The sequence below is a fragment of the Vanellus vanellus genome (genome assembly GCF_965231255.1).
Source record: "Vanellus vanellus genome assembly, chromosome: 3".
Taxonomy (NCBI): domain Eukaryota; kingdom Metazoa; phylum Chordata; class Aves; order Charadriiformes; family Charadriidae; genus Vanellus; species Vanellus vanellus.
Window position 1 is genome coordinate 19,158,570 of NC_138907.1, and position 24,817 is coordinate 19,183,386.

General features: G+C 40.9%; 1 protein-coding gene across 1 annotated transcript in view; it reads right to left on the bottom strand.

The window, feature by feature from the left end:
- ALK (ALK receptor tyrosine kinase) overlaps window positions 1–24,817 on the bottom strand; it is a gene marked incomplete at both ends in the record, with an annotated part of 320,185 nt that overhangs the window by 47,683 nt on the left and 247,685 nt on the right. The window contains 3 exons of the mRNA XM_082481002.1: window positions 8,873–9,042; window positions 19,453–19,553; window positions 21,041–21,172. Of these exons, the coding sequence (XP_082337128.1) occupies window positions 8,873–9,042; window positions 19,453–19,553; window positions 21,041–21,172 (403 nt within the window). The remainder of the gene's footprint in view (window positions 1–8,872; window positions 9,043–19,452; window positions 19,554–21,040; window positions 21,173–24,817) is intronic.

Here is a 24,817-nt window from a genome sequence, read left to right on the forward strand (position 1 = left end):
CAATCCATACAAAGTGCAACTGCAGTCTGATGTTGCCAGAAGCCTCACAGTTCTTAGTTGGTATACCTGAAACACACTGTGGGTACGTCTAGGAGAACTGGAAGGCACATAAAATCCTTGGATGTTAAACTGGCTTCCAAGTACATCAGCTGTCCTCCCCCTTCCTCCTCCTGCCATTTGCTCCACTGCTGACATCTCACAACACTTCAAATGAAACTACAAGCTCTAGCATAAACATAAGCTGTTCAGTTCAAGACATGCCATGTGAATCTTAAACAAGAGCTGTTGGACAGACAAAGTGGGCTCTGATCTCCTGTAAGTTACTCCGCCTGCAGCAGAGATGGCCAAACCGTATGTGAAACAGGTCCTGAACCACCACAGGTCACAGTCTGGCATGTTACAGAGAACCATGACCTACCTTGGGCTGTGAACTACAGGTTGTAACTCAGCGGAAGCTTCTCCCTCCCTGTTCTGTGCTGCTGAAATCTCCAGGAAGAATTAAGGTGGAAATGGATTCAGCTACCAATCTTTCAGCTGGCTGTGTCTGAAAATCAATGCCCTCTACACAGTGAATCTTGGTGCTACGTTGAAGGGATCACTGGAACTGAGTTTCTGACACTTTTGATCTTCAACCTGTTTCCTGGGGGTGCACACTAAATACCACTTGGCGATGTAGACATTTTGATGTGTACTTATGTTTCTAAGGTGCTAAACTGAAGCTGGGAAATGAATTACAAAGACAAATAAGCAGTCCTTAGACATGGTCCTCCATGTCAGATTTTCCCTCCACTTCTCCAGATTTTAGCTCAGGTTGCATAAAAGAAGGACAGACACTTCTGCAAAGACTACTGTGCACCTTCTTTGTACCGGGCAACTAAATACTTCTGAAAATAGCTTTAGGCAATTTTCTTGGCAGAACCTAAGCTTCATGCCTCAAGGTATTGTCCTTTGATGCACTGTTCATGTCATGCCTCTTATGAAGGGTTGTTCTTATGAGAATTACCAAATGTTCAGCCCCTAAGAACAGAAAGGCATGATACAAACCAGTATTTTTGTCATTGAAAGGAGCGCCATCTAACATGCCCATATAAGAATGAAATAGGTTGTGCCTTACTTTTATTTACAGTTCATTCAAGTTAAGAGACAGCCTTGCTGATTTCACCTGCAGGAGCACTGGGACCAGAACACTTGAGAAGTTTCCTGAAGTTCACCAGGGATGAAAAACATGACAAAAATGCCTCCAAAATAGAAAAATCGTGAACGTTAAACACTATTTAGGACCATCAGTGTTGTTCTGGTTGTCTATTAATCTGATTACTTTTTTCCTAACATGAATGCAATTTCAGTACAAATCTTCTCTTGAGACCAGCACTTCTGCAACAAATAGTTCATCTTTTTCTCTTCTCCAGTTTAATGCCACTATTAATTTAGAAATATGATGTCTTTCAAATTCCATTGAAACAAGATCATCAGTTAACCAACATTTCAATCATTAGCTTAGGTGGTTTTAGCTTAATGGGCTAATTAAGGGAAATTTAATCAAAATTGAAGATGGAAATGTCACACATCAGTGAGACAGAAAAAAAAACCCCAGACAATCTCGTTCCCTTGCCCTCTCCATTTTTTCCTTTCTGTTTGATCCCTGAAATCCATGAAACAACTCCTTTTGACTTTGGTGAAAGCTGATAGTGAAACACCAGAAGCGTATGTTATTGTAGTGACTCAGTATAATACTGGAGGTGATGTCTCACTGATATTTTTGCACAGATCCAAGTGGTCTATGCTGACTTGTGCATCCAGCACTTCAACTGGTACCTATACCGCACAGATACTGGCCCACAGCACCGCATAGACATACTGACTGCAAACGCAGATGCTATGGCAGAGGGTCATGAAAGAGTATTCCTGAAGGCAATTACACAGAAGCAGCAAAATTAGTGCTGGCAAGTTTGTTGTTACTTTGTTGCTTAATAAATTCCAGCAACTGCCTCACATGGAATCCAAATACTCATCAGGTAAGTCTGTGTTTGTAAACTAGATTTCTTCACAGGAATAAAAACATGGCTGCTACAAAAGGCTTTAATGGCTTGAATATTAGAAAAATCACTACTTGAGGACTGGTGGTATTTACTTCTTATCTCTTCTTTTGTCCTACTTGACCCCAGGAGCACAGCTAGAAAAAGGTTCCTTAGATGTATGACAACTGGGAAGTACAAGTTACATCCCGCAGAGCTGAGTGTCAGCTGAGCTGTGAATGTAACTTATGCAAAGGCTTTTTTTTTTTTTTTAAATCTATTTGAGGCAGATGGGAAATGCTGTACCAGGTGGCCAAAAAAAACCTAATTCAAATCTCCCCTTTGGGGAACATCAGCTCAGCCGTCTGAAGGATAAAAGTTTTACATAAATTCAAAAACCACTCAAGGATGACTACTGAGCAAATATTTTAGAGCCACAGATAAGAAATGGCACCAAAAGGCATAACAAATAAGTGGGTTTTGGTTTGTTTCTTTGGCCCAAGCTATGAAATTTGAATCCAGATGAACAGTTCCTTGAAGGGTAGGACCAAGCATATTCCAACTCAGTTAAATCTGACAGAAACAGGATAACATCAAAGCTTCTGGGCTGTAATCTTCCCCATTTCTCAGCATCTTTGAATCTTGGGTTTTATCTCAGCGTGGTCAGTATTTGAGCTTCCATCATATTATCCTGGCTTTTCTGTCCTGTTGGTTCTTTTTGCTTGCTTATTTTTTTCTTGATCCTAACAGAAGACTGGTTCCCTTCAAAATACCTGGGACTTATTTACAGATGGAAATACAGAGCTAAAAATATGAAAATACATCTACAGTTATGTTGATATAGCCTCCATAAGGACAAACAGGTTTGCTTATGTCAGCTATCCTTAGGTCTTCATTTCAGGTGTCCCTGCCTATGGCAGGGGAGTTGGAACTCGATGATCTTCAAGGTCCTTTCCAACCTAAACCATTCTATGATTCTATGATTGGGTGCGTTATACCCTCTTCTGTTTGGAGGGAAATAAAAAAAAAAACATTCTCCTTGAATTGGAGAACTCCGAAAGCCAATTTTGTGCAAATTCTGCAGCTCCCTTCCTTCTGTAACAACTCTGACTTCCACCTAAATATTGTCTCTGCCTCATACAGATGGTTCAGGTTTCCATTAGCCAGACTCAGGGAACTGTCTTCACACCATTATTTTAGAAAGGCTCATAATCATTATTTTTTTTTTCTTTTTATCATAAAGATAGGGATTATTAACCAAGATTGAATGTTAATCTCCTCTGTACTCAATCCCCCATGCAGTGACACGATCACAGCATGCCTGTATGTACAGATCCCATTTCATAACTTGTAATGTTTTGCCTCTGAAGGCCCTGGTCTCTCTCTCTCTACCTAGCTAAAAGAATTACAGCTGAACCTGCTTGAGACTGAGGCACTTACAGAACATAGAAGTTTCAGGTCACTAACCCTTATTACATTCAGGTTCCCATTAACTTCTCTGTTACAAATGATGCATTGTTAGCTCACTTCACAAAGGAATACCTACTATTTGGGATAAAAGACATACTTAGGTGGAATGAGATTATTTGGAGAAATATAAGCATGTTAACCAAACTCAGTTACAGTGACAGAATTGCCACGCAGGAAGTTACTTAATAGCTAGTAATGAAGGTTGAGATTCAAAGGTGTTATTAAAGGCAACCATGCAGAATATATACATGTACAAAATCTGTCACAGGTACTCTGCACACACTGTCACCAAACCCCTTTTTTTTTTCAGATGAACAGAACAGCCATCAGCAGAATAACTCTATTTCAGAGGGAGGACAGTAGCAGACATAGTTAATGCTACAGAGCAGAAGAGCAGTGATATGGGCATTAAGGTCTCTGTTTCTAACAAAGTCATGCGGGACCACGTTAGAGCAACACAGGCTAGGCTTGTTGGATGGATATAAGAAGAAAAAATAAAGGGATCTCCATGTAGATGCAACAAACTAATATATAAGAGGTAATGTGTAGGGAGACACATGTCTAGCTTACATGGAGCGTCCCTATATCTTCCTAGCAGAACGGGAAAAACATTCAGGAATAACAGGAGACAAACAGGCCTCTGGCTACAAAATGTTGCCAAGAACTTTCCTTTTCTTTTTCTTCCTTGACAGGAAACCTGACGCCAAGAAACTTGCTAGAAAGAAAATCTGAAAGGAGTGTGAGGGAGCGACAGTGCCACGCAAGAAGAAATTATAAGAGAAAAAGAGAGCTTAGCCACAGCTGGTAGAAATACAGCAGAGTACTATGACTATGAATCAGCTTCTTTTTACTGCTCTTTCTACTGCAGCAGTGAGAGAGAGGCTCCCCAGCTGCTTTGGCCGCCATTGAGATCAGAGCTGCTGAAGGAGCCAGACAGAACAAAGCTGTTCTGCTCTTTTCACTCCCGAGGACTGAAAGGGAATCCCACTTTGATATGTAGACAAAAAATTGATGAGCACCAGTGTAGTTCATAAAAATCCAGCAAGCCAGCAAGACTAGAATAAGTAAAGAAGCCAGACACGAATTTTGACTTCCTGCAACCGAATATCATCTTCTGGGGTAACGTAAGTCAGTAGACTTTTTTTTTGCATTCTTCCTCAGGAAGGTCACATCCATACCTAGCCTTCCAGGCCAGTCCCGTTTTTCTCTTCCAACATACTAAAATTCCTCAGTCCGTGTCCTGGAGAAGGTCCTCAGCAAGAACATAATTTTGAAGCTCTCTCAGCACAATGTGACCAAAAGAAAATTGTTTTATACTTTCCAAACGTGCTGCCCTATTAAAAGGACAAAGAGCCTAGTCTTGCTATCAGTGACAAGGCAAATGGTGCTATTCCTTATGACTGAAAATTTAGATTCTAGGCACCTCAAATGAACTCCTCCTCTCACTCCTCCTTCCCCCATCTGGCCACTACTACTTAAGACTGGCTACAAATTTAGACTTCGTAATGCCAAAAAAATAAAAAGAAAGGAAGCTAAGAAAACCCTTCAAAAGAGTAGACACATTTACATTCTTTTTATATTTCTATGCAATCCTCTTCTATCAGAAGACTGTACTGAGGTTGGACAGGTTGCTATTAATACTCATTATTTTTACCAGGTTCCTTTCACAGAAGTTACAGTGAAGTCTTTAAAGAAAAGGACAGGTTTAGTAGAGAATATAGGCCTTAAAAGACCAGAGGTGGTCTGGGCTTGGCTGGCTCAGGTGGAGTCCACTTCCAGGCAACTCCAGTCAGGTGGTATATGGACCCACAGAACATTTACTCTACATGCCGCTCCACATTGCTGGCTTCAGCTCCATCAAGGGAGCAGAAATCAGGAGAGTCAGAATTTGTTTCTTAAAGCATTATTATTCCAGCCAGGCTTCAGCCTATTAGAACTAATCCTCTCCCACCTTTTACACTGCGTAGCAAAACAGTTGTTAGGTGGGTTGGTGATAATAAGCATCAGCTTACAGTAAGCTCCGTAGAATCACTTCATTACACGTGCTTTATTTTATTTATGTGATATACCTTAACCATACTGCTAAACTAACAGAATGTCTAATTATTAGCTATACAAATCACTCATCTTCAATTACATCAGGCTTCTGTTTGCTCTTGCTGTCACATTCCCATGACTGTATCATTATTAAAATTTAAACTCACATTTACTTACTAACTAAAAACAAATGTATAAAAGAAGCTAGCCCAAATTCCAAACTACAACAGAGCTTTTAAGACTCTGTTTCCTACTTGCATTTCTGTGAAGTTAAAAAAGAACAATCCTCAACAGGCTCATCACTTATCACTGCAAAACAAACAGTAATTTTCCATCAAATAAACCCAGTTTACAATAACGCAGTTCTTTACGCTACTCTCAACCCAAATATTTTAGCACTGCATTAATGTGTAAATTCCAGTAAGTTAAAATAACCAGTTCTCTAACTTTGACTAATCTGTGCAGATTATCTGATTTGCAGATAACGTGTCCTTCAGGGAGGGGTAGGTGTCTCCATGGGGGCCCAATGAAGCACAGCAAGGATTGTTAGTTCGTGTTGAGTGTATTTAAGTGGCAAGTTAAACTACAGCACCTCTGGAGACTTTGCGCCTTTTGCCTTTGGTAGGCACAATCTGTTCATCCAACAGTTCAAGAAGTTCTTGCCCACAATTGGCTTCTTTAATTATAGCTGCTTTGGTGGCATATCCTTCACCAGCCCCCTTGCCCTTCCTCCCCCATGCACAGATGATTCTGAGCATTTGTAATTGGGTTACAGTTCTGTTAACCCACACACCACATGAGCCCAGTCCCAAGATTGTTTTGCCAATACATTCCAAAACAAGAAAGGATCGCTAACTTCGGGAAGATGTAAAAAGCCAGGACTTCAGCCTCTTTTAAGTCCACACAGAAAAGCTAAGATCTCAAAGGCTGAAATTTCAACTGCATGTTTTCCTAAGGATCAAATGGGAGGAAAGAAGACAATCCTCTCCTCATCGTACTCTTGGAAATTAAGCATGTGTCCAGGGTTGCCCAGGCTAACACAGTGCTAGAAATCTAACATCCCTCAGTCCCAGTTTAGCTTCTTTGTCATACTCCTCTCTACTTTCTGTTCCTGCCAAATCACCTGAAATGTTCTAGCTGTGATTTTCTGCCAAAATATAATTTCTCCCAACAGCCTGAGGGATATCAAACATTTAAGAAATGCCTGTTTCTAAAGATAGAGCTGATCTAATTTCTTGGAAGTCTTCCTAATGATTCTTTGAAGTGCTATAAGCCAAACATGGGAATTATGGCTAAGCAGCTTTTGAACAGGCATGCTTTTGAGCAGTTTTAGAGCATATTATCTTGTTATTAATAACGCTTTCCATTCAGCTTCCCAATCACAATGGAATGTGCTTTAATTTTGTGTGGAACTGGTACACTGGTGTGCTTTATTCAAGAGCTTTATTTCTGTGAGGCGATTTAAAGTTTCAGCTCCTCCTGTAGGAATATCTGCAATATCACGCTGCTTCTAACGCAGACCCTCACAGCTACTGACACAGGAACCAATTAGAAAAAGACAGACACAGCAGGCTTTCAGCAGCACCAGCATTACATTCACATCAATTAAATACTTCTTACAGGTCAATAAAACTGTCATTTATCTCCAAAGTACATATACTGCAGTCTCCCCAATACCATTTCAGTGTACACTTCCATAGAGTTCCTTCCTACTTTGTACATCAGTCCAGATTTCCTAGGAAACAGGTTTTGAGATGGTGAGAAAGACGCCTGTAGTATTTACAAGTCTCACAGGAGATTCCTTCCTTCCCAGAAAGGACTGGTTTCAACTAAATCAATCGTAGAAAAAAAAAAATATTAGAATAGCGCACTTTCTTTGAATAAATAAGGACAAAAACTTTTCAAGAGACACCAAAACCTCAAAAGTTTTCCTTGCTTATGTCTTAACCTCCAACAATCTCCCCTCCCTCAGTGAACCCAGCTGTCTTTCTCTGTAAGTAATGGGGAAGTAAGGGTGTCAGCACCTTATACATAATAGTCAGCACCGTATTATCAGTCGAATCTGTGATTCCACGTGAACCACTGCTAGCCTGGCTTCTAAGATCAAAGTGTTCTCTGCCTGACTCTGCAACCACAAAGAATTTAAAGGAAAGCAATAGTATAAGAGTACAGAATAATTCAGGTACAAAACATTCCCCTGGCAACATTAGAAAATAAATCACATAAATAATAACGGCAAAATATACCATTCTTCAAAGGAAACACAGCTGAAGGGAATGAAGCAACCAGGTATCTTTACAAATGGTGCTTCAGCAGTGACTGCACAATAAGCTTAATGCTGATATTTTTTAAATCTTTGACGCACACATATTAATTATACATTCAGGACCAAAGCGTAGGCAGTGTCCTTGTATTTGCAGCCCACATGCATCCCCAAGAGCCAGCGAGATAAAAGACATATTCATACAATGTTTGTTCGAACTTCTTCTGAGGCAAACTATCCCTTAATGAAATCCATTATTTCTGGGGCACAGATTTCCAAAAAGACAAAGGACACCAATGCTCATGACACACATTGCAGATGCATCTCACAGCCTAAGGGCCAGGGCAGCAGGAGGTGAAGTATGTCTGTCTCTTCTCTATAAACAGCATAAGCCAGAGCACACACAGAAAGTAAACAATGAACAAGAGTATTCCCTTAAAGCTGACTTGTAAGAAACAGCTAAAACAACACTCTTTAAATAAGCATATGCTACCAGATTAAGCATATGCTACCAGATAAACCTTTCATGCTTAGAGCCAGTATACAGTCATAACTGAGACAGCCCTTTATTAAGCTAAAGCCCTCCTGCTACAGCTAACACAAAGGTACTCGCATGCATCCTTGTCTGATTTTCAGCAGGTCCTTCTCCCATCTCTTTCAACCTCAGAGCTAGACACATTGAACACTAGGGACCCTGATACCCAGGAAAAAAGTCAACTATGGAGCTCACATCCAACTCTAGCAAACCACACAAGAGGATCAAATGTCCTACATGAAACAGTATGAGAGGAGAATGATTATTTCCAGTCAACGAAATGGAGACACAAGTTTAAGCACCTTGCTGTAGACCACCCAGTGACCCAGAGTGTGAATCAAGACCACCACTCAGGAGTTCTAAAATTGGGTGCTTTGCTCTAACTACTCAGTTATTCTCATTCCTCGCCTGTACCAGAAGTTACCTCCTGGGGACAAAGCGCTTCCTCTCACTGAGGGAACCACTAGGAGCGATCCTAGCCATTTTCATTGCCAGGTAGCTAGTGATGAAATGACTGGCCACCATGAAGGAGAATGATGAGGAGACTCATACCTATCCAGTATATCTGGGAGAGGTAAGACCATCCACTGCCATATTCCCAAACCTTCGCTGTTATCTGAGTGCCAGAACATTCGGCTCTGTTCCTTTCCTGTCTTGTTCTCGACCAGCACCAGGGATACATTTCCCAGCAAGACACCATGGATGAGCCATGACATTCGTAGCTAGAAGAAAGAGAACATATGAGATTAAACATCACAAACATTATACAAAAGTTAACACAATTCCCAACTCTTCTTTCATTTATTTGTTTTCTAATCACCAAAAAGTCAATTCTCCCTCCCATATGCTCACGTAATCCCTTTAGAAAACTCCACGGACGTGGAACCCTGTAATACTTATTATATGCTATTTAATATTGGAACTACTGGCCTTTCTTTTTTGGTAAAGTTGTGTCCAAAATATCTTTGTTTTAGCTTTCATATACGTGCCCGTAAGTTTAAAGGGATATGCTAATACCTCTATTATGTGCAGTACAAAGATCACACTCCCCTAAGATGTCACCTAAGAGATTCAAGTTAAGACTAAAAACTTTTTCAGCAATAAACTTTTATATTCCAGCAGCAACAAAACCACAGGGAGAATAGTTGCAATAAGCAGGCATCACTTGTAATCACACACTCATCCCCCAGATACTCTTTTCAAAAATCAGTTTTTCCTTACCTCTTTCCAAGTTTCCACAGACTTTCCAATTAAAGTTCAGTAATAATTATGTTTTTTATTAATTAAAATACATTAGGGACTGTTTTTCTAACATTTTTGTTACATTTAATGCATTGAGTCTATTTCTATGCATTTTTCTCCATATTTAAAATGATTTCATGTAGTTTTCTCATTTTATGGCTTTCCCTCATCGTATGAAAAGAAAAACAATCCCTTCTACATCAGCCTAGGCTCAGAATCCATATTATATGAATACAGTCTTGTAATTTTCTTGGGAAGAGAAGAAGAGCTAGCTCTTTGTTGATAAAGAGCATAAGTAAAATACACACCTATATTACATGCAGGAGCTGGGTCTCGTCTCAATAACCTGTAGAGTTGAGGATGCTGAAGGAACGAGTTTATTAAAGCTACATTAACGATGGATTTTTGGACACAAGAAAGTGTTCAGCACAGTATCTAGCATCCATGCATGTTAAAAAATAACCCTCTGGTTTTTAACACTTCAAAGCCAACCCCAAAGTCAGCAGATCAGGAATTAAATTTATATTTTGCACAGGAATACCTAATAACTTTACTTACTTTCTTGCTTTGATAGCACAGAATGTTCATATACATTTCTTAGCATAAAACACAACTGCTAGATTTTGCTTACTGTTCCTATCTCATGGTTTAAGTATATCCTGGCAGAAAAGTCAGATTTAGGGGTCAAAAGGACAGAAGTGTTGCTATTATTCCTAGCTTATGATCACAATTTTGGTGGGGGTGAAACAAAAAATTTTGGTGGGGGTGAAACAAAAAATTCTGGGTACCCATTATATTAATTATCAGTACTGAATTTAGGTTAACAGTGCAGTTCACCTGCCTGTCTCCAAAGTTACAAAACCAGCAGTGACATTGACTACATTGCAAAACTATGACAGAGACCAAAAAATCTGTATGTGGTTCTTCTCTCCAGTCGAAAAATCACTGCAGTTGCCTGCAGTCAGTCTGGGTCTGTTGAACTGTTAGTGTGTATGACACAAGCACTGATAAGGTGTACAAACTGACATGCAGGTATGAGTCCATGAATCCACCTCATTACCTCGTTTTGACCACAGATGTTCAGGACTGATGCATAGGTCTTCAGTAGTTCAGCAAACCATCACTGAGGCCTACCAGATCACAGCACTTCCGGGGAACAAGGCACTCCTCAAGTCAGACTACCAGCTCACTCTCACCCCAAGTTTGGGAAAGGACTGGTGGAATCCCGTGTCCGTTTCCAAAACCTCAGCCAGTAGAAACCATAGGATGAATTGTGAGGATTTTCACCTCGCAGAGACCAGAGAGGAAAAGCAGAGTTGAGCAGGACTGCAAAGAACTGCTTCAGATAACAACACAAAGTGATGGCCGGGGAAGCAGCTGGGGGAGGGCTGAGTTCATACCCACTACTTCACCAGAACACCAGTGGAAGATGCTGATGACAAAGGTTTATGGTAGGTGGTTGATGCATTCAAACTCGATATCTGCATGGCTACTCCTAACTCTCAGTGCACACATGGTCTTAATGTCAGGTGACAAGAAAGATTAAATAACCTGTTGGGGATTTTATACTTTCAAGTGCCCCTGAAGTGAGACTACTGAAATGACAGTGAAAATTGCTCTCCCTTAAACATCATTAGAATACCTTTCTAACCCACTTAAGTAATTTCCCTTGAGAAAACTGATCAGGACTAAACTTTTTTTTTTTTTATATAACTTTGGAATGCCAGTTGATATTTAAAACACTCAACCTATAGCAGGGAAAGCAACTCCTCTTACTGACAGTCCATATGCGAAGCACTTTCAGGACCCTAATGCCACGTCTACTGCAATGCACTATGTGAAATTTCTAATACAGGTAAGTTGGAGCAACTTCACTGTGCCATTTTGACAGTTCAAAATTTGAGAGGTAAAGCCCTGAAGCTCCTACTACACAGGAGCTTTCAAACCTCTGTCTCTTCTGGAGACCTGCCAGATGGTAAGAGGCAATATCTACAGGGTCAGAAATGAGAAAAGAGCGAGCCTTTGATAGCTATTACCGTAACACTAGAGCAAAAGCTGAAGCAATTAATGAATTGGAATGGATGCCTTTGCACACATGTCAGCTGTTTGAAGGAAAGACGTAGTTGGCATTAGATGTGGGAGATCAGCTCGCTGGCAAAGTGCAATATGCAGACTCTAATGAACTGGCTCTGAGTGAGTCGACTGGCACTGTGTCCAAATGGGCATTTTTGGCTGTGATTTCCATGGTTTCTAAGCTTCACAGCAGGGCAGTCCAGGTCTTTTCACACCTGCTGAAGTGAACCAGAGCAGATGATGAGCTGGATGCTATAGTAAAGACTTCCGAATGGGGTTGGCATTCATTCTACAGAATACGGCATCAATGATGGCAGATGGTACTACATACACGATGCGTCCTGTAAGTAGTGCAGTGGCACATTTGGAAAACTATGAATCTGGGCTGTTGGTGGCATACCCCTAACATCATATATCAAACATCTCCCTCTGTGTTAAACCAGCAGCAAAATATTCAGAAGCTAGTAACACCACTGAGAAATTAATTAAGCATTGCAGGTAGACATTGGCTCAACGGCACACTGCTTTCTGGCTTTAGAACCCACCATATCTGGTGATTAGCTGTTCATACGCAAACCCATTGACTCAGTAAATGAAACCCTCTAAACTGATTTGGGGAAAATTAAAGGGAGAGAGAGCCCATGGTAAACACACAGCATATTGAGGGAAAAGTTGGGTCAGATGTCCACATGCACTGTACTGCAAACACCATCTGGAAAGATGCTTTCTGAGAATCCCTTTAAGTGTCTGAGTTTGTGGAATTTCTGAGCTGACAAACAGGAGACTCAATTCATCCAAGAAAATACAAAAAAACCCAATCCTTATCAATATCAACAGGGCTCAGCAGGTTTAACAAAGAGGTGAAGAAAAACAAGAAGTGTAGATTTTCTAACACAAGCTGCATAATTTCAAGACCACCTGAGAACTGAGACTTGCACTTTACTTCCTCATGCACAAAAGAAATAAAATACTGAGAAATTTCTGGGTGAAGTTTGGGCTGGCTTACACCTGTGAGTCTACTTTAATGGCTAGAAACATTCCAGTATGAACTAGTGCTTAGATATCTGACCAAGGACCAATGGCACACACTCACAGCAGCATAAATAAAACATTCCTCAGAGGCACTCTGGAGAGTTGCTGTTTCTTTTTCCTCCCTTTCTGAGTGGCAATGCCCCTGACTATTAGCATACCTGGCAAGAAAAGCTAGTTGTCCGTCTTCAGCACAAGTAACCAAAAAAAGGGGAAAAGATAAACATACTTCAAACAGGACTTGGAGTAAGGTATTTTTAAGAAGACAGAGAATAGTCTACAGGCATCCTGCTCCCAAGGAACTGCAGCAGTTGGCGGCTATCTTGCTACACGCATCCCAACTCTGCACCACAGGCTTACATCTTGTGAGACAGTGCATTATTTAGTTCTCATGCCCCCCAGCCCTTGCCCCCCACCTACAAAACTTGCTGAAAGGAATTGCTCAAAATTTTCCTGACCAGGAACTGTGGATTCCTGAAATACAAACATTGTTTTTTCTGAAAAACATGACTCTTGTCTTGGCTTTTCTTCACTGGACAGGAAATAGTAGAAGTTGTTTTCAGATGTGAATGCACTCACCCAGTAAATGAAGTCAGGCATTAAAGAAACTTGGAAAACACCTCATCGTTGAATAGAAACTAAGTGGCAAGTTGGAATACGGTTTACACAGAATTAGACAATAGCTGCAGACACCTCTGCCAAGTCTCAGTAAGTTTTGTACATGAATATGAACTACATTTGAGGCATAAGGTTTATCACATTGGCAATATTGTTTTTCTTACTAGAAATGAGAAATGGCTGCACAAAACAGTACAAGCAAAGAAATCTATTAGGACTACTCAGCAATTTAGACTTGGACTCTTATGAATAAGAAAGATGACCAAAAGGTCTTGTTCCTGTGTTTTGGCCAGATCAACAAATTCGCACTAGCAGTCTCTCTTGTAGTCTGCTGACACTTCTGCTTTTGCTTAGGACTCAGATGTGCAAGCAAAAACCTTATGTAAATGATAAAATGAGAAGTAACTGATCCGATCATGTAGCTTTAAAATACCTAGGCAGGCAAGAGAAGCTTGTATTTTTTATGAACAGATTCTCATCCTATTTATTCTCACATTATTTCTTACTTATGTTTACGTCTATAAAACCAAGAACCTAATAGAAGCACCTTCATTTCAGGAAACAAACAAACATAACGATGACAACAAAAAAGAGAGAAAGAGTTCATAATTTTGCTGCCAGAGTACTGTGGAATGACCAGGCCTTCAAGAAATCTCAGATATTATAGATCCTCCAATTGAATGACACAGAAGCCAGGTGGCAAAGGACTCAAGGAAAGATAAAGACATATACCGGTGAATAAGCTGCACAGATTTTAAAAACAACACTTTAAAATAAAAAAAGGATGCTAACAACATTCTGCAAAATAAAGCACATGAAAGGCTGTGCTAGAGGCATATCTATGTTGCATTTTTCATGCTCATAAATGTTCTGAGTCAATGTTATTACCATGTACCCTTCTAAGTTATTTAAAGCTTAAGGAATAGAGGAGAAAGAGGGACGAGCTCTGCAGGTGTCGGCATGGGGCTCAGAACGCACTCAAGGAATGATTTATATTATTGATTTACGTGCTTTAAAAGAAATACAACAGTTTTGCACAGAAAGGAGAACTGAATTAATAACCACAGAGGATGAAAACATCTTTATATCTATAAACCTGAATGAGAGGGCAAACTTCAACTATACTGTTTTACATCAACATATTGTATTCATTTTCTAGAGAGTATGTTTACATTCAAAAGGTAATCTCAGGCTTAAAAGAAGTCTGGCTCAGTTTAGTACTTACATAACATAATGGTAGCTTTCAAGAAATAGCTAGCTGAAATGTCAAAATGGCATCAGAAAAAGATTTTCATTATTTTAAACATGGCCAAAAGCACAAAGCTCTTTTACTATCACAGGAATCTGTTTTCATAGTTTTTCAGCACAACTATACCCTTTAAAACGTTTGACCCAGGATCTAACAGAAAATTGAAAGAATCTGGTTCCCAATCACAGTGTAGTCCCTCTTGCAAAGAGTCACCTTCTTTTGTGGAGATGCACGCGGTAACATTTAAGGCTAATTTCATGTTCGTCACCATCCAGGCAACACCACCTCTGTTGTTATTCTTCTCTATTATAGACTACACCAAAACTGCCTGCATGGCTTTTACTTCTCGGATATGGGGCTAAGGTCTATCAGATTCCCTTGTGCTGAGCAAAGTACAGCCTTTACTAAAATTCAGTCTCCAGACTGCTCGTGCTTCTGCAGTGATTTTCAAACAGAAGAAATAGTCATAAACCACCACAAAACAAAATTTCAAAGAATAGATATAACTACTGCTGCCCAGGCAGGTGCACACTGTACCAAGCCCTCACAGAACACAGTAGTCCTGGACCTGGTCTTATGTCTTTTTATGACAGAAGCCCAAACACTTTGGGAAGACACAGGTATGACTTATGATCTACAGGCACCACAGCCTCCTTCAAAGCCTGATGATGCAGACGGCAGGAAGCATCTCTGAAAAACAGAATGAAAAGCAAGTGAACGGACGTGACTCCGCACTTGTACAGCAACAATGCTGGGACTGCAGGAGATGGGATTGTCTCTTTGTCCAGACGTGGGGGGTGAGACGTAAGCCTCCAGCTTCCATAGTGCAAAGTGCTCCTTCGACATCTGCAACACTCCTGTGTCAGCTCTCTGACATCTTTGCAAAGTACTGAGAAGAAGCTGGCCATTATAGTTTGGAAACTGCACACCTAGGGACCACCAGCTGAGGCAAAGCAATTTAGTTTTGCGATGGGTGCTGTCCAAGATGACAGCACTTCCCTTGGACTTTAATTGCATTGTGGTTTCCCAGATTCCCAGACAGCAGTATAGCTACTGATGACATGCATATGGATTTCTTCTTCAAAATGAGGAAATGTCTCACCACCCCACGATCCTCTTTGCCCTGTCGGCCTTATGCAGGCCAGTTGATTCCCGCTCAGAGGAGGGGAATTGCAGTGTGAAGAGAAGGGGGGAATCATGTTGTGTTTTATTGCTCAAGGTCTATAAATTCTGCCTTTAAATCAGGCCACTGTTTGGATTAATTCTTCGCACTTTATGTGCATTCCTACGCTCAGTTACACGTGCTTTGTTTCCAATGAACTTTTACACATGGGTTAAAAGATTTTCACTCTTGATTACTGTGACTCAGTTTGGTTCCTGAAGCACTTCCCAAGGTTTTGGTTGCATCTCCCCTTTCTGGCTACTTCAGAGTAACAGAGCATCTTCATGGACTATGCATACTGCTTCCTGCATTTCCCCAAGATTTAGCAGAAGCGCTACAGTTTTCCTCTACCACATAAATTGAGTTTTAAACACCCTGTTAATGGGGTCAATAGGCAAAGGACTTTACCAAATGTGCAACATGAAAAAGACAACAAAGACTGTCTGGACTGCAAATGAGAGATTCTTTGAAGCCAGTACACTCTAGCCAAGATTTAATAAAACAACAAAAAGAACAGAAAAACTAACTGAACCAAAAACAAAGGGCAGCATCACAGACTAACTGCTCTGACCTGCCAAAAGCACTGAAGAACAAAGAAAATGAAAATATAAAGATGCTCAAAAAAAACAGGAGCAAAGTCCAATACAAAGCTGTACACAAAGTGCAAGGCACATTAGGGCCAATTCCGAACATGTCTAGGAAAGTACAGGCTGTGTTTATTACTGTGTCTCCTGCACACATTTTTACCCTTTTCTCATCTTTTGATGCATGCGGGGCAGTACAGAGAAAGTCAGGCTGCTTTTTCCCTTTCTGAGTTAATGAGGAGCCTCCCACAGGGCACAGGAAATGCTATAGAAGCACAACCTGCAAGCAGCCCAGCACGCTCTAGTGACCAGCCTCAAGCTAGGGAGAGCAGGAAGATAAAGGGTCGTGCTTTTCCTGCACTTCGTGGCAATATATATGCCAAAGATCATCCAGGCTCTGGAGTTTCCAAGTGCTAGCATCAGCACCATGGCAAAGAGCTGCCCAGAACCTCAGCAGCAAAGGTGTTTGGACCAGGCTACCCCACAAGTCCCCAGACTGTTCAGCTGGGTCCGTTGCCAGTCTACCTCAGTGGAATATTAAACAGCCAGGCTGAAAAAAACAAGCCTGAAGCATTAGTAAACCCTTTATGGCTGGGTCCCACTGAGGACTGCTTGACTGTTTCCTCCAGCTTTAAGTCCTGGTTCCATGGACATTCTGGCCAAAACCCAGAATCCTCCAGCCTGGTAAACAGTACTGCAGCAGGTAATGCTCCTCACACCGTGGTTGAGGTAATTAATTCCTGTGTACACCTCAGGCTAAAAAGCTTCAGTAAACAGCAGGTCTAGTAGTGCCCCAGAGCTTCCACATAGCAGGGAAAGAAGAGAGGGAAGTCAAGATCAGCAAACTGGGGACGTCTGCTGGCTTCCTTGTTGCTCTCAGGCTTTTGATAAAGTTCTGCGCACAAAGCAGGGGTGAGTGTGCTGAGTAGCCAGGGCAGCACATTCAGCCTCATCCCCAGCAGTTCAGCTCAGCCAGGCATGTTGATACTGGGGTAGACAGAGCATACAAGGCAGAGGAAGGACGTTGAATGACAGGCTTAAGGACAGCGTCCATCATTAATATATATTGGTGCAGGATGTGGATCTGAGCTGAGTCTGTCTGGGGTACTGGATTCAGCTGTCAGAACTAGCCACCTTACAAGTGAACATACAAGGAATGCAAGCAGATATCTAAAGGAGCACGTGAGCTGGATCAAACACAAGAGGGAGGGCAGGTTTATGGCTTGCTCTGACTGTGGAAGAATAAATGGTTCTAATTTGCACACACTTGCTCAGATCCCTTTGCCACATGAATCATGAGTGAGTTTTGTCAGTGGGATTTCAGTTGCCAGAGAATCTGTCCTGGTTGTGACATGCCAGGTGGAACTGTCAGCAGTGACAGGTAGAAGAAAACTCATCTTTTAGTGCCTGAACTTGCGCCAGTTCAATTGGGAAATGATTGAGGGTGAATAAATAGAGAACAGCATTATGGTATTTTCACAACCTCTTTTCTGACTATAATTTCACTATAAGGAAGTTTGTTGGCACCTATTGGAGGAATAAGTGCGTAGGGGGGAATATCTCCTTTCTTCTCTTGTGTTGTGCTGAAAAGTTGAATTAAATTATTCTGCTCACAGACAGATTGTTCCAGTAAAATAGAATTTGAAGCCACCAGGGGCTCATTGAGAAGAGAAGCTTTTACACTATATGAAAAGGCAAGAGACAAAACCCTTGCCAAACTCCTTCACTCTTTATTACCGACAGCTGCAATGTTGGATGCGTCCGGATGCCTTTTAAGTGCCAAGGGGAGTGATGGAGGTGGGATAGCATGTGAGGAGATGAAATACATGGCAGCTTCTCCCCCAACGGCAAGTTTAATTATTTGCACTGTTGTATACACAAGAAAAAAATATACACATATTGGAAAATCATTCACTCAGATTCCTGTGTCAGGTGGATTACGAAAACCACTTGCTCTTGCTGGTCCATGGCAGAAAAAGGTCTTAAAATATTCAGAACCTGTATACGCCTTTGTCACAGAAGGGAGGAAAAACAAGGTAGAATGTATTTCCTAAAGAAGGAGGACATGAATATATCAAGAGAGCAAAAACAGATGTGCTTTGCTATATGAACTGAGATACACAACAAAAGTGAGGCAAACCAAGCTTTAAGCCAAAGAAACATTCTGAAGAACTTTCTAATGCATCCCTTCTTGTCCTTTCTGCATTTTAAGATCAGTAGAACAGAGAGGATCTGATCCTTTTGTCTGTTCAGTGCTCAACCAACAAACACCAAACTGTGCTTTGTTAGGATCAATCTTCCCACATCCCCCTGGCTCCAGGATCCAGGAGCTTGTGTGACATTTCAGGGTGACCATTCAGGATGTGAAATGCTCTAAGTCACTAGCCATGGTTCAAAGTCCTAAGTCATTGATAAATCCTATCAGTGATAATATAATCTGTGAGGCTACAGACTACAGTAAAAAGATGCAGACAGGTCATCTTTCTGTAATCTGCTGTTTAAGGGTTAAGTACAAATGACTCAGAAATGCCAACCATTTGTGCAGAGTTGGCAAGCCATGATACACCTGCCTAAGTTGATGCCTTACAACAGTCAGCAGCTCTTCTGTTTGACTAAGAACCTACTTCCGTTCTACACAAATTTATCTCAGCTGCTGTTAACTTCAGCGCACCTATGAACAAGGCCTACATAAGGATTAGTAGTTTTGAGGTGCAGCATGATGAAGACCTGCCAGCTCAAATCCCAGCTGTGCTAGAGAAAGCATGCACCGTATTTTCTGGGCAGCTCAGGGACAGTCCTGAAGCTATTCTTTCTTGGATCTTGCAAGTACAATCTTTGTTCATGCAGTAAGCTTCTTCCTCTTTGTGTTTATGTAATGCTGGATGTCCTAAACTTACACCATATACACGTAACTATGAAGATTGTAACACATCATGTGAGGCCATACAATGAGGACAAGATATGCTAAGCTTTTCAGAGCACATTTTGTGGCACTTCGAGCAGCTAACTATAGCCTTCTCCTGCACACAGGGACATTACATAAGTATATTTTATAGATAAGTCATCAGAGAAAGCGGTTGGTGCCTACTGACCTAGTGACTATATTTGGAAACCAGAGTCAGACACACAAAAAATCTCTGTAAATTGTAAAAGAAAAGAGAACATTAGGACTTGCCTCACAGGGGGAGTTCCTCAAAGGAGCTGGAAATGCAGTGCTGGTCATGACAGTGTTTGCTACTGCTGGTGCTTTGCTGGTGTTAAGGAGGAGTGCACAACCTGGATAAAAAAGCAGGAAGATCAAACTGCAGCACTCACCTGATTTCAGGGTTTGTGAAACCTCCCCAGAACCTATTTTAGTAGCCGAGTCCTACTACAGGAGAATGCCAGAGAGCAGAAGGCTTTTTCAGTTTATTAGGGATGCAGCTCCACCCAACAAACATACTCAGGAAATACATTCGTCTGTCTACCTTCCCCCTACAGTATCTTCTGTTCCTCCATGACTTCAGATTCATCCTCCTTTCAAGGCTGAATAACAAAACGTATCTTTTATGAATGAAAAGTGACTTGGAAGAGAATATTTCTCTTGGCCAACCCCAAAACAAAATACAAGGATGGCAAATACCACCAGAGTAATACTAATGCAGCTGGAGGCCTCTTTGCTCCTTTAATCATTTGTTATAACAAGAGGAACAAGGGCAGTAGTAACACTAGGGTTTTTCCTTGGCACTCTGCATGAAAAGGTACGTATTTGCACTATTTCAGCTCTGCCCTCCAGCTGAGGACAGTACCACTACTTAGAACCCAGTTATTTGGCTGTAGTTATTGCCTCTACAGCATAGACAAATCATGAATCAGCAGGGCTTTATTGCCAGTTCCCCACAGTACCCTCTTTGCCTTCATGTTTACCTATGCTTCCATCACTTTGTGGTCTGTAACACTGTGGGCTGAGCTATCAGACAGCATAAATGCATCAGAGCTTATACCAGTTCACACAAAAGTAGAGAATCTTACTCTTTATGTTTAACACTGGATCTAACTTTCTAAAGCAATGTTGTGACTATATACCATTAACTCTGCTGTTATTATTGTATCCTTTTAGATGCTCTGTGCCTCAGCAATAAATGCCTCAAATGATTCACATTACACATTATTGCATTAGCAAAAAGCTTGTCCTACCAGGTAGCATGTTTGCCAAAACTCAACCGGCAGCTCAATGGCTCAAAAACTCAACCAGCAGTTTAATGCCCAAGGTATAAACCTTCAGTGATTTGTATGAGAAAGATTAGAAATGAATTACTGAGATTTGGCTATAAGAACCAACTATAGAGTAATTATACACAGAAGCGGAGTTCAAGGGACAATAGAGCAAAGAGAAGAAAAATTAGCAAATGAGAAGGGGAAGAAAGAAGCAGAACAGAGAGAAAGTAAACGAGAAATTGGGAAAGAAAAAATCAGATCAGTATGGAGGAGGGTCATGCAGATCAATACTTGGTGTGAAGTCGCTTAGAAAGGGTCAAAATTAGTATCTAGTGTCAGTTGTGGAGACCTGAAGTACCAGTCTATACCCTCAAGACAGAAAGTGAGCCGGACAGTCTTTTGCTCAGAGCACTTAGAGTAGAAGGATGACACTTGTTTCACTGCAGGTTGAATATGTAAGTACATAAGAAAACATGCCTTGTATTTTATTCTTTCTCCCCACCATTTGTATATTTTCTTTACTCTCCACTGTTCACTCTCTGCACTTACTATTTACTCTCACACACCTTCTATTGAAGGAAAACGGTTGTGCTCCAGGCTTCCAATCCACCATGCAGAAGGATGGGACACAGAAGAGCCCTGCATCCAGCCACAGTCTCCTTCTTCAAACGAACAGTAAAAGCCAGAGGGAAGATTTTCTGCAAGAGGGAAAGACACACACACATACAGAAGAACCCAGGTGAGCTGAGGAGAAGACCCCTGGGCACCAGAGAAGGTGCAGTGACTATTCTGACTGGGTTGCTCAGGCATGCGGGCAGCCCCACAGCTACTCAGTCCTTTTGTGTGGAGTCATGCACGTGCCTGACCATAGGGAGGGTGGTGGGAAGGGTAACAACCCCCAGACTGTGACTAAGTCACTGCCTTGAATGCACTTTGATGCATTCAAGTGAGAGGCGACATCTCAGTGTACACTATGGGGTCTCTTAAATACCTGGCCTCTACAGGTCCACAGGCATAAACCCAGTCAAGGTTACACCTTGGAAATGGCTTTCCTAACCACTGCTTCTGCAGCCCCATGGAAGAAAACCTTAGAGAGGGTTAAGTTCCTAACATGATCCCCCTCCCTTACAGTCTAGGTCTCTAGTCAGCCAGCCCAGCTGAGCAATTTGACCTCTTCTCTCTGTGAGCACTGATGCGGTCTCAGGTAAAGTACTGAATCATTTTGTGTCTCAGTTTTTGCACCCATGGATCTGTTTGGTGAGATGAATGGATGACAAGAGGATAGTTATTTTAAGCCATACTTTCAGGCTTTGAAGCCCACTCATTCTGTCACTGGTTTGTGATTTCAGGCAAGTTTCCAGCTCTAAACAATAAAGATAAATTAGCTTTTTGCCTTTAAATTAACCAGTTTTAAAGTAATAGTCATCTCATTCAAAGCAGAATGTAACTTCATGCCTTCTTCATCTCCTCCTCTACCCACGTTGCAAGTTCTTCTTACAAAGGGTGCAAAGCACTGCTCCTCTTGCCCTGAGCCATACACTTTTATCACCACAGGAGAACATCCTCTACTTGGCCATGAATCACATGTTGCATTAAAAGCTCAGGACATAATTTTCCCACCATCCTCAATATACACTCACTGCCTCCCTAGTTTCCACTGTAGTCTAGTTCTACCTTTGCATTTCTCTTCTTCAACATGAAGCCAGACTCTGTACTTATTAAGTAACCTCAGCAGAAAACAGACCTTGTAAAATGCCATGTAAAATCACAACCATTGTAACCTGATTTTGACTTTTAGTGAATCACTAACGATCCTTAATATGGATTCTGCACCCAGGGTGCAGCTGACAATTCTGCCAGGTATCAGAAGGCTTCCCAGTAGTAAAAGGACACAAACTGGGTTTTATGGGGAAAAAGGTAGAGCACAAAGCTAGCCTGGCAGAAAAAGATGCCCTTTTAATATAGAGTTACATTACGCATCAAAGATGCCACAAGAAGTAAAGAAGAGCAGCCAGTCATTTTACCCTACTATACAGACTTACCAGTCCTTGGGGTTGGCAGTACAAAGCCCCCGAGTACGCTTGTTCAGTTGTCATGGTCCCTCTCCCAATAAACCAGAAAAACTGCTGTGATGAACAGATGTAGCCGTAAAAAGGGATGATGGTATTCCTGACTTCTCAGAGTTTTTACACCCTTGCGTACTCAAATCTGCATTAAAAACCAGTTTAGCCCGTATTTGTTTTTTTCTTCCCTTTTCCTCTAAACTTATCCTAAAACTATCTTTTGTTGTTGTTGTTGTTGCGGGTGGTTGTTGGTTTGTTTGTTTGTGGTTTGTTTTTTTTTTTGAAAGAAAGGAAAAAGAGACAAGAAATCTGTTTAAAGTTGCAAGATAAAAATAAAATTTCCTGTACACACACTATATAAACCCACATATCCAGGAAATTAGTTTTTCCTTTCAACTGCTTGTCAAAATCAGAGTAAAATTTCTTCACTTACAAAATGTAGGACAGACTACAAGCTCCTAGAGCAAGAGGATGTGCTGGTCATGTGATTATGACAATTTCATTAACTTCTCAATGAGAAGATGAGGATCTTGAACCCAGATTTTGTTGTGATTATTAAGAATTTTTCCTTCTCACATTTTCTAATTTTGAAGTGAGGCACCAGTATCCAAATCCCAGATAATTCAAAATGTTTAAATATCAGCAGAAGCCCCTGGCTGAGACTGCAGGTCAAATAAATACCTGCTCACAGGGCCACAGCTTTGACTCGCACACCTCAAAAGGCAATTCGTTGATAGTGGCACATTCACCTACTCCTTGGTCTACCCAGAGAAAACAGGTGAGAAACACCACAACTGCAGTGTCTAGACCACGAATATTTAATTTTCTAGGAGCCTGAATCATAATTCACTTCACAGAAAAAACTGAAACAAATCTTACTTCTGTGGCTTTTCAGTAGGGACAAACTTGAACCTGGAACCTGACGTGGAGGCGAGAACCACATTTTACTGTTATTTTCTACAAGCACCCAAATTTATTATGAAAACATCAAAACCTGTACTGTAGTTCAAGCTTTTTCAAGTTTTTTCCTTTTAAAAAAATCTCCAAATTCATTCACCCTAGTCTTTAAATGTGGAGCTGTTAAGCAGAGAGTTGCTTCTTTGTGCTTTATCCCTCTACAGAACGTGATTCTATTTCCTTTCGCAGCCCAAGGCTGGGATCCAAAGAAAATGACAAATTATAAATGTGTCCTGAATTCCTACTGAAACAGCTTGGCTCGGTGTCCAACTGAATTCATTTCATGGCCATGCGCTATCTAGGATGATGTAAACAAGTCAAAGCGGCAGGAGGAGTCATCTAAGTAGCAAACCCTGCCTGGAGGCCAGAAAAAGCTCACTGTCGATGAACAAGTAAGGACATAAATAAGAAGCTATTACTTTCCCAGAAAATTTCATTCCTCCTCCACAAATTAATTTTTTATGAATTTTCAGATGTCCTATGCACTGGATGCCTTTTCTCTGCTACTCTTTCTTACTTCGAATACATACAGTACCTACAATTCCACATATTGCTACCCTACAAAAAGCTTTTTGGCTAGCACTTTTTTGTTGATGCGTAATTCTCAATTTTTTGTATGTTTATAATTCTAACTCACATCAGTGCACTGATGAGGGAAGGCTATTCTGACTTTATTGGAAAATCAAACGCAGGGGCAGGAGTAAAGCCTGTTGAAACCTGCCATGTTGGATATTATTATTAGTGACAGAAACCTGAAAAAATTTAGACCTCAGTAAGATTAAGAAGCAGCTTGTGGATATGGGACGGAGAACAGAGTAATCCAGTGAGACTGGAACACTGTGAGAATGTAAGAGTCCATGCTTTCATTTGAATGATGAAGTAGAGAAAAGCTGTAGGGTGTTAAACTTCTTCCTAACCAAATATTTTCAAGCCTTCAGAATGATTTAGATTTTGCTTGAAAGGTAATTAAGTTCAAGTTTTTTTTAACTTTAACGCAGACTTTTCATCCTTTAATAGCAAGAAAAAGTAGTAACTGGCATAATTTATGAAGCAGATAGAGCACACTCTTGATTCCAAACTAGGTGTAAATCAACCAGATACTATAGTTTAATCTTTTGGGTGAAATTCCAGACATGTATTATAAAAGACACAAGCATAAAAATCTACTCTGCTATGTATGGACCTGTACCAAATGTAGGAGGAAATCTCAGAAGGCAAAAAGATCATCTACTCAAAGAACTTAAAGAAGCATATGAATCTTAAATACGAGTTTGTTTCAGTGGCTGCTTCTACGCTGGAAACTTGGTCTTCCAAATTCTACCA